The sequence below is a fragment of the Gouania willdenowi genome, chromosome 2 (genome assembly GCF_900634775.1).
Source record: "Gouania willdenowi chromosome 2, fGouWil2.1, whole genome shotgun sequence".
NCBI lineage: Eukaryota > Metazoa > Chordata > Actinopteri > Blenniiformes > Gobiesocidae > Gouania > Gouania willdenowi.
Window position 1 is genome coordinate 787,608 of NC_041045.1, and position 17,285 is coordinate 804,892.

The 17,285-nt window shown below is 34.7% G+C and overlaps 1 protein-coding gene across 1 annotated transcript; it reads left to right on the plus strand.

Annotated features, from left to right (window-relative positions):
• The first annotated feature begins 500 nt into the window (after window positions 1-500).
• LOC114478964 (nascent polypeptide-associated complex subunit alpha, muscle-specific form-like) lies at window positions 501-11,875 on the plus strand. The gene is made up of 10 exons (XM_028472340.1): window positions 501-991; window positions 2,205-2,281; window positions 3,782-3,880; window positions 4,666-4,754; window positions 4,926-5,000; window positions 6,823-7,036; window positions 7,494-7,792; window positions 8,242-10,239; window positions 10,384-11,059; window positions 11,817-11,875. The coding sequence occupies exons 1-10, from the start codon at window positions 501-503 to the stop codon at window positions 11,873-11,875; spliced, it is 4,077 nt and encodes a 1,358-aa protein (XP_028328141.1).
• Window positions 11,876-17,285: the final 5,410 nt, after the last annotated feature.

Sequence of the window (17,285 nt, forward strand, 5' to 3'; positions counted from 1 at the left end):
TAGACCCAGCATTTAAAAAGAAAAGCAACAATATTTTATTTTATTCGTCCATACACGGCCAATCATAATCTCATGTGGACTAACATACAGCTAAATATTTACAGTGTAGAGATGAAAGGCTAAAGACATTTATTTTGTAACGATGAATTGTTTTGTGTTCTCATTTTCACAATAAGGGTGCCATAATAATGACAAATATAGTCTTGTCTAATCATAAAAGAAAAAGCGTACCAAACAGCTATATTTAGTTCAAAATCTTATTAAAAATTCTGCTTTTACTTTGAAGTGATGTCAACCTTATTTTGAAAATATAATAATATAGAACAAGCAAAGGTTAGAAAAATAAAAATGATGATCTCATACATGAATTGACAGAAATCTTGTTCTAATGGGTAAATGAAATATTGCCTACTTTTATTTTGAAGGATTTTCAGTCTTTTAGCGCTCTTGTTACAAAATTGTGTTGACTTAAGATGGCCGAAGATTAAAAATATCAGATCATGATCTCGTATGTGGAGTGCCTTGGTGGCGAAGGGGCGCGGCCTAACGTGTCCTCGCACTGCTGGAGCGCAAAACCTGACGAAGAGCGTGACAGGCTCCTCCCACATGATGTTAGACTCCTCCCACATGACGCCAGGCTCATCCGATCAGATATGAGGCTACACCCCCAGGATGATAGGCCCCTCCCACACAACGTTAGGCTCCTCCCACCTAAGAACGGCATCCTCCAACCGAGGACGGAGGGAAGTCTGCGGCGCCGTCTGCTGAGCTCTAAACTCCTGCAGCGTCAGAACGCGGCGCTGAGCGCAGACGGAAGCCGTCGCCCGAGCTCGCCGTGGCTCCGCCCACCCATCCACCCATCGTATGCTCCAGAGGCTCATGGGAAAGCGTTTCAGGCACCCGAGGCTCATGGGAAGCCTCCCCCGCCCTCAGCGCCGGCCGGTGTCCCACCGCAGTTCCTCTACCTGCCCAACAGGAGGCGACGCAGCAGGTCAGGATTATCATTATCTATTCAGAAGATATTTCTAACTTTAGCCTAGCCTAGCATTCATAAATGTCATACACGTGTGATTTAGCAATGATAGTGAAGATTGTCCTATCTTATCTTAGCTCATTTTAGCCTAGCGTATTCATCTTAGCTTAACGGTTTATAAAAGAAAAAATAGAATTAAATATATTCAGCGTTCTCGCGGAACCTTGAAAAGCCTTAAAAGGCATTAAATTTTTGAATTTTAAAAATAAGACTTTCATTTTCATTAAAATATATTAAATCAATATTTCAAAAGCCTTAATAAATACATTTTAACACATAAGTATGATTTTATGATTGAAATTAATCTGACATTGCAAAATAGTGACATTCGTTTTTCAAAAAAATAATAATTTACCGTAACATCGCACAATCACGACGGTGGAACCAACTACAAAACAGTGACGTGGTTGCTGCGAGACTAGAAAAAATGAGCCCAACTCTATGTAATTAATGTGGCTTTTTTCTCCTTTTTGTGTTTACTGTGAATTTGATCTTAAATTTAATTTCAAATGGCAAGAAAAAGTCTTAAAATTCTTAAATTTAATTTGACTAAAGCTGTATGAACCCTGATATAAACTGTCTCGAGATTCACGCCAAACACAGTGTGTAACGTATACAATAACGCAAAAATGATTAGTAACATAATTGTTAATGACGACTTGAAAAATTTGTATCAACGCGTCGTTGAATGTTGTAAAATCATGATAATTGTTTGCAGTACTAGACATGACCTGCTGGGGGCGATGTTTTAACATTTACATTGTGAAGAATAATTACACAACAGAAGAAGAACCAACCTAAAGGAGGGCAATGCTCTCCCTGCCCACTGCAAACTCTGCTTATTCTGTTTAGCTTCATTTAGCTTCATTAATCTTATTTGAGCTTTTCTTAGCTTAATAAAGCTGATCTTAACCTAGACACATCTTTACGGTCTTTATCTTATCTGAGCTCATCTTATTTGAACTAATCTTATCTTAAAATACCGTTATCCAATCACATCTTGTTTAATTTAGTTTAATTAACTATTTTTTATTACCTAATCTCATCTTAACTTCACATATCTAGTTAAGCTTAGTTTATTTGTAGTTCTGTTTAAGCTGTGTTTATTTTATTTTATTCTTAATCTTGATTCATCTGAGCTCATTCATCTTTTTTTTTAATCTTTCTTCAGGTTCTCTTGGCGCCGCTGGAGGGGGGGGAGGAGCCTTGGACAGGAAGCTGTGCAGACCACACCCCTTCTGCTCAGAGGTATTTTTTTTCTTATTTATTTCAAATTATTTCATTTATCACAAAAGAACATAAATGATCAAGTTTGGTTCACTGACAGACAGTTAAATATGTCATTTATTGTGTTTAATATAATACTGTTCAATAAAAACAATTAAAAATTAGAATCCAATTTAAATCACCTTCATTTTCTGATCTATTTTAACCCTTAATTGTGAAATTCTGGCAAAACCAGTGAAACTTTTTTTGTAGGAAAAATGTAGAGAAACTGAATAATAACATCCAAAGTTATTATAAAGAAACAGGATGTAAATGGTGAACATATATGAATTATATTTATATCATTATTATAAGCGTGTTAGCAGCATGTGTTAGCAGCGCGTGTTAGCAGAGTGTCTTAGCAGTATGTGTTAGTGTGTGTTAGCAGCGTGTGTTAGCGTGTGTTAGCAGCGTGTGTTAGCGTTTGTTAGCATGTGTTAGTTTAGTGGGTAATCTGTGTTAAACAGCTTTATGTGCAGAAGCTGTTCCTGACCTACTTGATACACACACACACACACACACACACACACACACACACACACACACACACACACTGTTGTTATTAAGTCAGTGATTCTCAACACGTGGTTCTTTGTCTTAATTTTAATTATTAGCCTGCAGAAAACCTTAAAAAGGGGAAACTTTTTAACCCCTTTTACCTTTTTTCCATTTTTCCATCACATTTTTGCTCCTTTTCTAAAAGTTTTGACACTTTTTCAGACTTTAGCTCCTTTTGCCAATAAATATTTATTTTTGCCAGTTTTTTTAACACTATTATCCAATTTTTGTTGATTCTTAAATCAGTTTTTTTTTTTGCCTTGTTTCATCCAAATAAGCTAACTTTAGCTCAATAAATAACACTAGTTTCCCTTTTTCCTACATTTTGCCTCTTTTTGTTCCACATTTTGTACATAAAAATAATAAAATAAAATTAACAAATAAATAAATAATAATAATAAAAAAAACAATAACTTTCCACTATTGTTTGCCACATTTTACTCATTTAATCTACTTTTATTTATTACATATCACCTGTTTCATCCTTTTTAGTCATTTTTTCACCACTCTTCATTGTTTTGGGCCCATTTTAGTCACTTTACGCTCTTTTTTTGCCACTTTTAGACAATAATTTCTTCCTGTTAATCATTTTTGGTCACTTTACTCATCACTATTAACTCTTTGTTTACCTTCGTCAAATGGCTGGCTGTGATTGGCTGATTACCATTCAATCAGTCGAACTGGATCGATACGTGACGAGTTTTAGTTTTTATGAAAGTGTGGGTGTCGCCTCCCTCCGTCCCCCACGGGTGAGACGCTCCTGAATAATACGTTATATCACATCTAAGATGGTCCCTCATTGACAGATAAATCCTGTTTAAAATAAAAGGCGTGAGGCTCCTTCACAATAAGAGCCCAGAGTGAATTTACACCAAATGCTCTGAGAATATCACCTGTAAAGTCTTTTTTTCTCTCTGTGTGTAGATCACGCTGTGTATTCAGTGAACTACAATACCCAGAAGGCTCAGCAGAATCTGCTCTTTATTCCTGGGAAAAGATGCAGGAATGGAACCGACCAACGTGGTGAGTTGTCTGAGAGTGTGTTGGTGTTATTTACATTATTCTCTCTGTGTGCGTTTTTGGTGTCGTTTTGTGTTTCTCTGTTATTTTTGTGTATTTTGTAGTGATCCTGTGTGTCTTTGTTGTCATTTTGTGTGTTGATGGTTATAGTGCGTATTCTTCTCTCTTAATGTGTGTGTGTTTTCTTTTATTATTCACTATATTTTTCTCTTATTTTGTGCGTTTTTGTTGTCGTTTTGTGAGTTGCTGGTAATTTTTAGTATGATTATCATTTTTAACTAAAAATACTAATTATAAACCCCCATATTTTTAATGCTTGTATTGAATTTGTTGATTTTAATGTTGAACAGGTGAAAAACCTTGAATTGTAACAAATGTCAGCACTTAAACACTTTAGTTACACTTTCTTTTCTCACATCTTATGTTTTTGCTTTTAAATCAATTACCTTATATTTACTTTAATTTAACCTTTAAATTAACTATATTCACTTAATTGACATTCCTTAAACACAAAATGAAATAGCTTCATATCACATTCAGTTTCAATTGACAATTTTATTTTAATGTTTAATGAACTTTAATAAATTTGTTCTAATAAAGTTTACATTCTAAAAATGAATGTTCCCTGTGTGTGTGTGTGTGTGTGTGTGTGTGTGTGTGTGTGTGTGTGTGTGTGCGCGTGTGTGTGTGTGTGTGTGTGTGTGTGTGTGTGTGTGTGTGTGTGTGTGTGTGTGTGTGTGTGTGTGTGTGTGTGTGTGTGTGTGTGTGTGTGTGTGTGTGTGTGTCAGTGTGGAACGGGTTGACTCAGCACAACGTTAGAACTGACGACGTCGGAGGACAAACTCACCAGAGACAGAAAAACACCAGCAGGAAGATGGTGAGAAACACATATTTATTTATTTTGGTCCAAAAGAAGCATTTTTGGTTACTCGTTGTTTTATTATTATATTGTTTATAATTATTATATATTGTTTATTATTATTTTTGTAATATTTTTTACTGCCTCCTGCTGCTCACACAGTTTTTCTCTCCATCCTGATGTTCTCAGAAGTTCCACTTCCAGGACTTTCTGTCCCAGTCCTGTTTCTCACTGTGCCTGGATTTCTCTGTGCAAAGACGAAAGGTAAACTAAACACTAGGGATGTAACGATTAATCGTAAGGCAGTTAAAAATCAATTCATAGGTATCACGATTCACATCGATTCTGTCAAAATTGAATCGCAGTACCAGCAGAGGGCGCTATCCAGAAGTGTTGGCGCCGGGCGGAGTCTGCTAATACTTTCTTTCTGGCTGCCTTCTACTTTTAAACATGTTCATAAATGATTCATTACCCCTTTAGCACCAAAAGAATATCTGTAATATTACGTGAATATCTGTAAAAGTCACATTTTTCTATTAGCTCTGTCTGCTAGCATAGCATCTCTTCTTCACTGCAAGATATCTGCATGCCAACTGACCACTGGGTTACCAGCGCCCTCTGCTGGTCCAAATTAATATCTGACCTAAATACAGCGAAATGACTTTTTTTTTTTTTTTAAAGTCGAATTGTTAAGACACAAAATACATTTTCAGTTCCACTTTTAAAAAGAAAAATAACTATTATGCAGTTTTGCATTGTTTACTATAGAACCAGAATTTAAATTAATAGGCTTCTTCTTCATTTGTATTATTCCTTTATTTATTTCATTCAAGATTTATTTTTAGTTAAATTGCATTGTTTTGAATAGTTTATCAAGGGATTCTTTTGACAATGAAAAATAAAAGGAAAACTACAGTTTTTTATAGTTTTTTTCCCCAAAAAAATAAAGGAATATTTTTCAGTCATCATTTATATACAGTCCCATTTTGTAAAATAAATCGTGAGAGAATCGTATCGTGAACCCAGTATCATGAATCGAATTGTATCGGGAGTTGAGTGAATCGTTACATCCCTACTAAACACCGATCATTAATAAATAATTAAACTACTGCACGTTATGATGCAGTTGTCAGGGCCAATTTGCGGTTGACCTCATTTGGAGACATGATTTGTGCTCTGGTTGAATGATGAAGTCCAGTCAAAGCATGATGATTTTATAAAAAAGGATTTATTATAAACTAAATGAAAAATAATAGAAAAAAAGGTCTTCCATCCTGTAGGAAGGAAAGGTGGCCAGCAACTAACTGGAAAGTTCCACAGCTTAAACTTTATACAGATAGAGAAAAGTTCCACCCTGATGAGAGTCAGATGAACCAACAGTGGAGACGTTGGAGCCAATGATATCTGTCTTGATAATTTGTGTGCGTCAGTTGGTGTGTGTGTGTGATGTGAATGTGAGTGAGTATGTGTGTGTGTGTGTATCTGCATGTGAGTGTGAGTTTGGCCTTGGTCACATGCAGCTTATCTGTGTGCGTAAGTGAAAGAATGTGAGTCGGCCATCTAAACCCTGTGAAAGGCATGGGTATGAGACCTTCAGCAGAGACTGTTTGTTGCTGGCACTGTGAATACAGCACAATCTGACTGTACTGTGGGTAATCTAATCTAACATGACTCAGCAAAGGAGCAACGTCTCTGTTCAAAAGTACAACGATATAATGCAGTCATTGTGCATAAACACATGACAAATTGGACACACGAACGCACATTTGATGATATGATTATTAATATAATAATTGCCATAACAGAGGGTTTTTACATTTGTCTCAAAAATATTCACAAATAAATCCACATTTTTCACATGTATTTTTTCAGATGATGTGATCATGGATGTATTTGTGGACTTAAAGAAACGTGTGAAAATCTGAAAAATGCATGTGAAAATTGTGGATGTATTTGTGAATAAATATAAATATAATAATAAAAATCTCTCCCTATATTTACATGCTTGTAAAATAATCTTTATATCATTTTATCCAATAACAAATGAGAACTATATGAGTTTTAATGTTAAGAGTCTGTTTGTCAGTCTTCCTCCTCAGACGAAGAAGAGCAGTTTATTCCGAACAAAGCACAACCTCTGACCCCCCTGGTCCTAAGCCCCGCCCCCCCTGGCTCCTGCTGGAGCATCCCATCGCTCGATGCCGAAGAAGCGCTGGCGCAGCGACTCCCGACGCCGGAGGAAAAGATGAAGGAGCAGGCCTCGACCGTGTCAGCCCACATCGTCCCCATCAATGTGTCAGGTACCGGGTCCCCACAAAGTCCTGTAGGGTCCCCACAAAGTCCTGTAGGGTCCCCACAAAGTGCTGTAGGGTCCCCACAAAGTCCTGTAGGGTCCCCACAAAGTGCTGTAGGGTCCCCACAAAGTCCTGTAAGGTCCCCACAAAGTCCTGTAGGGTCCCCACAAAGTCCTGTAGCGTCCCCACAAAGTCCTGTAGGGTCCCCACAAAGTCCTGTAGGGTCCCGACAAAGTCCTGTAAGGTCCCCACAAAGTCCTGTAAGGTCCCCACAAAGTCCTGTAGGGTCCCCACAAAGTCCTGTATGGTCCCCACAAAGTCCTGTAGGGTCAGGACACTTTAGCCTCATGCTAATACCACATTCCTCTAACAGCTTGAATTGTTGGTTGTTAGATCTAACATCCAACACTGTGGTTTTTTTAAACTCATCTTCCACTTTGCGTTTTATTCCGTTCTTCTGCAGGTGAGAGTTTTGATCGACAGGCCAGTTTTCGGAGAACCATCTTCAGTCCTGACTTGACCCGAGACTCGCGACTCCTGAACCGCCGCCAAACCGTGTCTGGGCTCTCGGAGGACGACGCGCCAACGTCTGCCGCTGACTCCGGTCGGTTCTGTACAACGGCTCGCCTGGAGTCGGGACCAGAAAGCAGGGCGGGGTCCAGGAGGATCCGAGCTCCTCGTGGGGACGGCATCTCCAGCCTCATGGCTTCACTCACCTCCACCTGTGGAGAGAACAATGACAACTACAGGACAGAATCACAGGTTAGTTCTGTAGAAGAAACACTCAAGTCTAAATCCACTTATCATGTACATATAAATGTATATATACTGTATATGTATTTATAGATGTAAACTGTGGTAAAGTTGCAGGTACCATAGACCTGTGTTCGTATGTCGCCACAGTTCTCCCAATTTTGCTCCCCTATGAAGCGATGGCGCCCCCTACACTCCCTTTTCAGCAAAGTAGGGGGGAGTTTCTCTACCGTCTGGTTGAAACGTGTTCAGAATTAAAGAGACATCGGCTTCATTCTGGTCGGTCTGTCTTCTTTTTTTGGCCCGATTAAAGCTCTAATATGTCAACGGCGCTCGCTCACGTACCACGCGATCCCCCTATGCTGTGAAAAATTCTAGATCACATTTGAAAAAGGTTTTTTTTTCCTTCCTTAAGTCCATTGAACAGTTCTTTGGTTTGTTTGCTCTGTTTCCCTCAGGACCAGACAGGACTGGAGAACCGATCCATGGTGTCCTCATGGTCGCTCTCGTCTTCCTCCATCGCCGACTCGGCTTCTCTCAGTTACCAGAGTCAGAATCAGGATCAGAATGTCAGACATGAGAACCCTGAGAGCGTTTCCCTCTGGAGCTACAAGAACCTCTCTCCCACCTCTAGCGTCCACAGCAGAATCACTCAGGACTCTCACTACGAGTACGATCCCCTGTTAGCGTCGGGCCGGTCCTCTCCAGGCTCAGATGTTTCCACGTCTTCGTCTCCGTCTCTGATTGGCCACAGACGGAGGTCCAGGTGCAGCTTCTCTTCGTCCTGTTCTCGCTCCTCCAGCCGTAGCTTCTCTCTCCGTAAGCCCAGACGTCCCCCCCCTCCCCCGCTGCGCTCCGACTCTCTAAGACGAAGGAAACCGACGTGGGCGCCCTCCACATCAAACCCCACCTTCCTGGACCCCTGGGTACCTCGTCATCACACCTGTGGGTTCACCTCTGAAGCCCCTCCCATTTCTCACTCAATTAATGCAACTCCCTCATTGATCCTTGATCCTGGGACTTCAGAGCCCCGCCCCTTTAGGTCCAACACCCCCACTCCTGAAATAACCATCACCACATCCCTGGACAGACCAGAGTCCACTGACATTTATAACTTCTTCTTTTCCTCCATGGACTCCTCCACCAAACTGGACCCCCCTCCACCCCCACCTTTACCTCCACCTCCTTCACCCCCACCTTTACCATTTCCAACTTTACCACCATTTTTCCCATCTCCTCCACTTTCCCCATCACCCCCGCCTCCACCGCCTCCACCCCAACTGTCACCACACAATTTACCCCCACCCCCACCTTTACCACCATTTTTCTTAGTTCCACGTCCTTCACCAACTTCCTCATCGTATTCATCCATTCCACTGACCAATTTACCTCCTCCACCTTCTTTTTTACCACCTTCATCTTCACACAAAACTCCACACCTTCCATTGTCCTCCTCCCCTCCACCTTTACCACAACCTTCTTTGACTCCACCTTTACCACAACCTTCCTTACCTCCACCTTTACCACAACCTTCTTTGACTCCACCTTTACCACAAACTTCCTTACCTCCACCTTTACCACAACCTTCTTTACCTCCAACTTTACCACAACCTTCTTTGACTCAACCTTTACCACAACCTTCCTTACCTCCACCTTTACCACAACCTTCTTTACCTCCACCTTTACCACAACCTTCCTTACCTCCACCTTTACCACAACCTTTCTTACCTCCACCTTTACCACAACCTTCTTTGACTCAACCTTTACCACAACCTTCCTTACCTCCACCTTTACCACAACCTTCTTTACCTCCACCTTTACCACAACCTTCCTTACCTCCACCTTTACCACAACCTTCCTTACCTCCACCTTTACCACAACCTTCTTTACCTCCACCTTTACCGCAACCTTCCTTACCTCCACCTTTACCACAACCTTCCTTACCGCCACCTTTACCACAACCTTCTTTACCTCCACCTTTACCCCAACCTTCTTTACCTCCACCTTTACCAGAACCTTCTTTACCTCCACCTTTACCAGAACCTTCTTTACCTCCACCTTTACCGCAACCTTTCTTACCTCCACCTTTACCACAACCTTCCTTACCTCTATCTTTCCCTCCATCTTCTTTACTTTCTCTGTCAACAGCTCCACCCTCCCCGCCCTCTTCCCGGCCCCCTCCCCCTTCCTACCTTGATGCTGTGAGGAACAGGTGTAGACCAGCTCTGCACCACCTCGTTGTTCCACGCTCCGTCCAGGTCACAGCTCAGGCTCTGCAGAGTGTCAAGCTTCGCTCTGTCAGGAACCTTTCAGCAGAGCGACTGGAGGCTCCGCCCCCTGATGGTGCAGCTCTCGTGTTATCTACTAATCAGGACTCTGATTCTGAAGGTCCGGTGCACAGAGGAGATCCTGACGGAGCCTTAGCAAAGACAGATCTTCAGTGCTTCAGCTCTCAGGTGATGTCTCCAAACTCACACATTATAGTAAAACCTTCAGATTTAGACGAGGCTGAGACACTGGTTGGTGATCATGTGTGTGGGGGGGTACACGGATTCCTTTTTTTTTTCTTTCTAAGCGTAATTTTTTTGTTTTAACCACAGGCCATCAAACCAGGATTAGCAGAGACTAAACTCCGGTTCAGACGCAGACAGGCAGAAGGTCTGAGATGGTCAGAGGAGGAAAAACCAGACTTACCGAAGAAACCTGACCTGATCCCGACTAGAACAAAAACAAACTTAGCTCATCCTGAGCTCAACAACCTCTGGGCTTCACCTTCTTCTACTGAACCAAAGATGGTTCTCAGGAAGTCAGATGTGGTTCCTGCTGCACTCAGAGGCCCCTCCAGCACCTATACGGACCCCTCCCAAACCATAGAAGGTCTTTACGACACGTCCAGAATCCCTGAATACACTCACAGGAGGATGATGATGATGGCTGAAGATGAAGATGAAGATGAAAAGGTTGAAGGTGGGTCGAGGGTAACAACGATGTCGATGATGAAGATCAAAGACCAACCCAGAAGGAGAAGGAAGAAGAGGAGGGGGGGGCGACATCTCCTAATGATGTCATCGACTATGTTTTCATCATCTTCATCATCATCTTTATCCTTGTCTTCCTCGTCTGGGGACGAGGAAGACAAGACGAAACACAAATCATTGATGAAGACGATGATGAAGGACTCCAGTGACTCCGACAGCGTGAGGGGGGGGCTGCGTGTCCCCCACCTGCTCATTCAGGAGCTCAGTGAGGAGGAGGAGGAGGAGCCAAGTGTTGGCGGTACGTTTCGGTTCATCAGAGACACTCCCACTTTCAGAAAATGCTTAATAGAGGAGGTCCGTCCATTTTCTAATCAATGTTTTATTAGCTGTAAAATACCAACAGCATATAAACATGGTTTATATGCTTATATATAAATTATATATATATGGTTTATATGCTTATATATAAATTATATATATATGGTTTATATGCTTATATATAAACATGCTTTATATAAACATGGTTTATATAAACATGGTTTATATGCTGGTAAACCAGGGCTTAGGCCTAAAACATGACAAGAAAAGAGTTTAAAGTGACTAAAATGGGATAAAAGCAGAGTGGCCAAGGTCAGATGGTATGAAATGCTTAAATAAGCAAAATGTGGCAAATAATAGTGAAAAAGGGACAAAATGTAAAGCAAAAAAGGCAAAATGTAGCTTATTTTGATGAAAAGTGGCCAAAAAAATTAAAGAGATAATAATAATAATAATAATAATAATAATAATAATAATAAAATAATAATAAAAAAAAGATATTTATTGGCAAAAGGAGCTGAAATCTGAAAAAAGTGTCAGAACTTTTTGAAAAGGAGCAAAAATGGGACAAAAGAAGTTACAAAAATGGAAAAAAGGTGTTAAAAAGTTTCCATTTTTTAAGGTTTTCTGGGCGATAATAATTAAAGTGAAGACATAAAGAACCACATGTTGAGAATCACTGACATGGTGTTGATGATAATGTATCTGAACATGAGGAGTAACTATTTATTTTACAGGAGTTTCAGCAGATGATGGAGGACGACGTTCAGAGGATCTGTTGATCCACAGGTACTGATTTCATCCTGGTTCACTTTAGTTAACTTTAGTTAACTTTAATTCACTTTAATTCACTTTAGTTAACTTTAAATCACTTTAATTCACTTTAATTCACTTTAGTTAACTTTAAATCACTTTAATTCACTTTAGTTAACTTTAAATCACTTTAATTCACTTTAAATCACTTTAAATCACTTTAATTCACTTTAAATCACTTTAATTCACTTTAGTTAACTTTAAATCACTTTAAATCACTTTAATTCACTTTAAATCACTTTAAATCACTTTAATTCACTTTAATTCACTTTAAATCACTTTAAATCACTTTAATTCACTTTAAATCACTTTAAATCACTTTAATTCACTTTAATTCACTTTAAATCACTTTAACTCACTTTAGTTAACTTTAAATCACTTTAAATCACTTTAATTCACTTTAAATCACTTTAAATCACTTTAATTCACTTTAATTCACTTTAAATCACTTTAAATCACTTTAATTCACTTTAAATCACTTTAAATCACTTTAATTCACTTTAATTCACTTTAAATCACTTTAACTCACTTTAGTTAACTTTAATTCACTTTAAATCACTTTAGTTAACTTTAAATCACTTTAATTCACTTTAGTTAACTTTAATTCACTTTAATTCACTTTAATTCACTTTAGTTCACTTTAGTTAACTTTAATTCACTTTAATTCACTTTAGTTAACTTTAATTCACTTTAAATCACTTTAATTCACTTTAAATCACTTTAGTTAATTTTAATTCACTTTAATTCACTTTAATTCACTTTAGTTCACTTTAGTTAACTTTAATTCACTTTAATTCACTTTAGTTAACTTTAATTCACTTTAAATCACTTTAATTCACTTTAAATCACTTTAGTTAATTTTAATTCACTTTAATTCACTTTAATTCACTTTAGTTCACTTTAGTTAACTTTAATTCACTTTAATTCACTTTAGTTAACTTTAATTCACTTTAGTTCACTTTAGTTAACTTTAATTCACTTTAATTCACTTTAGTTAACTTTAATTCACTTTAAATCACTTTAATTCACTTTAAATCACTTTAGTTAACTTTAATTCACTTTAGTTAACTTTAGTTAACTTTAATTCACTTTAAATCACTTTAATTCACTTTAATTCACTTTAAATCACTTTAATTCACTTTAATTCACTTTAATTTACTTTAATTCACTTTAGTTCACTTTAGTTAACTTTAATTCACTTTAATTCACTTTAGTTAACTTTAATTCACTTTAAATCACTTTAATTCACTTTAAATCACTTTAGTTAACTTTAATTCACTTTAGTTAACTTTAGTTAACTTTAATTCACTTTAATTCACTTTAATTCACTTTAAATCACTTTAATTCACTTTAATTCACTTTAAATCACTTTAATTCACTTTAATTCACTTTAGTTCACTTTAATTCACTTTAAATCACTTTAATTTACTTTAAATCACTTTAGTTAACTTTAATTCACTTTAGTTCACTTTAGTTAACTTTAATTCACTTTAATTCACTTTAGTTAACTTTAATTCACTTTAAATCACTTTAATTCACTTTAAATCACTTTAGTTAACTTTAATTCACTTTAGTTAACTTTAGTTAACTTTAATTCACTTTAAATCACTTTAATTCACTTTAGTTCACTTTAATTCACTTTAAATCACTTTAATTCACTTTAATTCACTTTAATTTACTTTAATTCACTTTAGTTCACTTTAGTTAACTTTAATTCACTTTAATTCACTTTAAATCACTTTAATTCACTTTAATTCACTTTAAATCACTTTAATTCACTTTAATTCACTTTAAATCACTTTAATTCACTTTAATTCACTTTAATTCACTTTAGTTCACTTTAATTCACTTTAAATCACTTTAATTTACTTTAATTCACTTTAATTCACTTTAAATCACTTTAATTCACTTTAAATCACTTTAAATCACTTTAATTCACTTTAAATCACTTTAAATCACTTTAATTCACTTTAGTTAACTTTAATTCACTTTAAATCACTTTAGTTAACTTTATTTCACTTTAATTCACTTTAATTCACTTTAAATCACTTTAATTCACTTTAATTCACTTTAGTTCACTTTAGTTAACTTTAATTCACTTTAATTCACTTTAGTTAACTTTAATTCACTTTAAATCACTTTAATTCACTTTAAATCACTTTAGTTAACTTTAATTCACTTTAGTTAACTTTAGTTAACTTTAATTCACTTTAAATCACTTTAATTCACTTTAAATCACTTTAGTTAACTTTAATTCACTTTAGTTAACTTTAGTTAACTTTAATTCACTTTAAATCACTTTAATTCACTTTAATTCACTTTAAATCACTTTAGTTCACTTTAATTCACTTTAAATCACTTTAATTTACTTTAATTCACTTTAATTCACTTTAGTTAACTTTAATTCACTTTAGTTAACTTTAGTTAACTTTAATTCACTTTAATTCACTTTAGTTAACTTTAATTCACTTTAATTTACTTTAATTCACTTTAGTTCACTTTAGTTAACTTTAATTCACTTTAATTCACTTTAGTTAACTTTAATTCACTTTAAATCACTTTAATTCACTTTAAATCACTTTAGTTAACTTTAATTCACTTTAGTTAACTTTAGTTAACTTTAATTCACTTTAAATCACTTTAATTCACTTTAATTCACTTTAATTCACTTTAGTTCACTTTAATTCACTTTAAATCACTTTAATTTACTTTAATTCACTTTAATTCACTTTAAATCACTTTAATTCACTTTAAATCACTTTAAATCACTTTAATTCACTTTAAATCACTTTAAATCACTTTAATTCACTTTAAATCACTTTAATTCACTTTAATTCACTTTAGTTCACTTTAAATCACTTTAATTCACTTTAATTCACTTTAGTTCACTTTAGTTAACTTTAATTCACTTTAATTCACTTTAGTTAACTTTAATTCACTTTAAATCACTTTAATTCACTTTAAATCACTTTAGTTAACTTTAATTCACTTTAGTTAACTTTAATTCACTTTAATTCACTTTAGTTAACTTTAATTCACTTTAAATCACTTTAATTCACTTTAATTCACTTTAAATCACTTTAATTCACTTTAATTCACTTTAGTTCACTTTAATTCACTTTAAATCACTTTAATTTACTTTAATTCACTTTAATTCACTTTAGTTAACTTTAATTCACTTTAGTTAACTTTAGTTAACTTTAATTCACTTTAAATCACTTTAATTCACTTTAAATCACTTTAATTCACTTTAATTCACTTTAAATCACTTTAAATCACTTTAATTCACTTTAAATCACTTTAAATCACTTTAATTCACTTTAATTCACTTTAGTTAACTTTAATTCACTTTAAATCACTTTAATTCACTTTAAATCACTTTAAATCACTTTAATTCACTTTAAATCACTTTAATTCACTTTAGTTAACTTTAATTCACTTTAAATCACTTTAATTCACTTTAATTCACTTTAGTTCACTTTAATTCACTTTAAATCACTTTAATTTACTTTAATTCACTTTAATTCACTTTAGTTAACTTTAATTCACTTTAGTTAACTTTAGTTAACTTTAATTCACTTTAAATCACTTTAATTCACTTTAAATCACTTTAATTCACTTTAATTCACTTTAAATCACTTTAAATCACTTTAAATCACTTTAAATCACTTTAATTCACTTTAATTCACTTTAGTTAACTTTAATTCACTTTAAATCACTTTAATTCACTTTAAATCACTTTAAATCACTTTAATTCACTTTAAATCACTTTAAATCACTTTAGTTAACTTTAATTCACTTTAAATCACTTTAAATCACTTTAGTTAACTTTAGTTAACTTTAGTTTGACTAAAACTCAGAGTTTTTAACTATTGTTTCTGTTCCTCAGCTCAGTGTGGGAAGGCAGAGCCTGAAAACAGGTAAATATAACAAACACTATTTAATATGGGGACACATTTATCTATATAAATATTCACAAATAGATCCACAATTTTTCACCTGTGTTTTTTAAAATGAAATATTAATATTAGATCTAAAAACACTTCTTGAAATGATTCCTGATGAATGTAGTTTTAAAGTCTTTCTGGTTCATTTCTTTCAGATCAAAGAGGAAAAACGTGACTGAAGAAATGAAAGATGGAAGTAATGCAGTTACTGTACTTTACTCAAATATTTGGTTTTTTCTGACTGGTTTTTACCTTTTTTTTCATACATTTTCACACAGTTTTCTTTCTTTTCTAATCATTTCTTTTATGAAAAAATACAGAAAGATTCACAACTTAGTTTTGAGCAGAAACAGAAGAACAGAAAATGTTTATTTAGTGCGTTCTGTAGGAATGATGAATTATATCATATTATTATTATTATTATTATTAGCAAACATGCTGACTGAGCTAATTTTACTGAGCTTCAGTTTAAAAAAAAAAAAAATGAACATTTGCGTAAAAGATTAAATGATAGAAAATTGATCATTTAATTAAAGAGAGGAACTTCATTTTTAAAGAATATTGTCAGAGAAATATTCATTTATTTATTTATTTATTTATTTCAAATGAACGAATAAAAAAATTGGATGAAAATTAAAACAAATCTCAACAGAATTTCTATGAAATAAAAAAGAAAATGAATGCTTTTGTTTTTGTGTGTCAGCATTTAAGCCGTTACTGTAATATTTGTTGACCTTTTAATCATAGGAATAATAACTGTAATTATTGCAGCGTCGCAAAATATTTGTGAAAATATGGAGAAAAAAAAGAGTTTTAGGCACGAGAATAAAAAATATATATTTAAAAACTATGTAAGGCTTTATTAGACTTAGTCTCAATACTTGGGTGTTAATTTAATTCATATTACGATTCTGATTTATTATTATGTAAAGTATTGTGATTCAATACTAATTTATTTCAAACATATCATATATTGAGTCATAGTTCAGAGAAAGGAATAAAAAAATTATTCACACAACTTTAAAAAAAAAAATTCATCTTGGGAGAATTTTTGATTTTCGATATTGTCACCACAAATATATCCTCACGATATTGTAAATCGATGTTTTCTAAGTGGATTAGAGCCAATTAATTCATTAACTTTAATGGAGAAAATAATTTTGGGCAAATCAAGAATAAAGTTGAAATATCACAAATTTTCTCAAAATACAATATTGTGATAAAAGTCGAACGTTTGCTAATAAAATCAAATTTATGGAAATCTACATCAAAATTGTCCCTAATCCACTTCTGTAGTTTTCCCTCCTTTAATATATAATATATAATAATAATAATAATAATAATAATAATAATAATAATAATGAAGCAAAAACAGTAAAAATGTGACGAGCACCTTCCAAAAAGTGATGTTTCTGTTGTTTTTTTCTTTTTAATTCATAACCATGA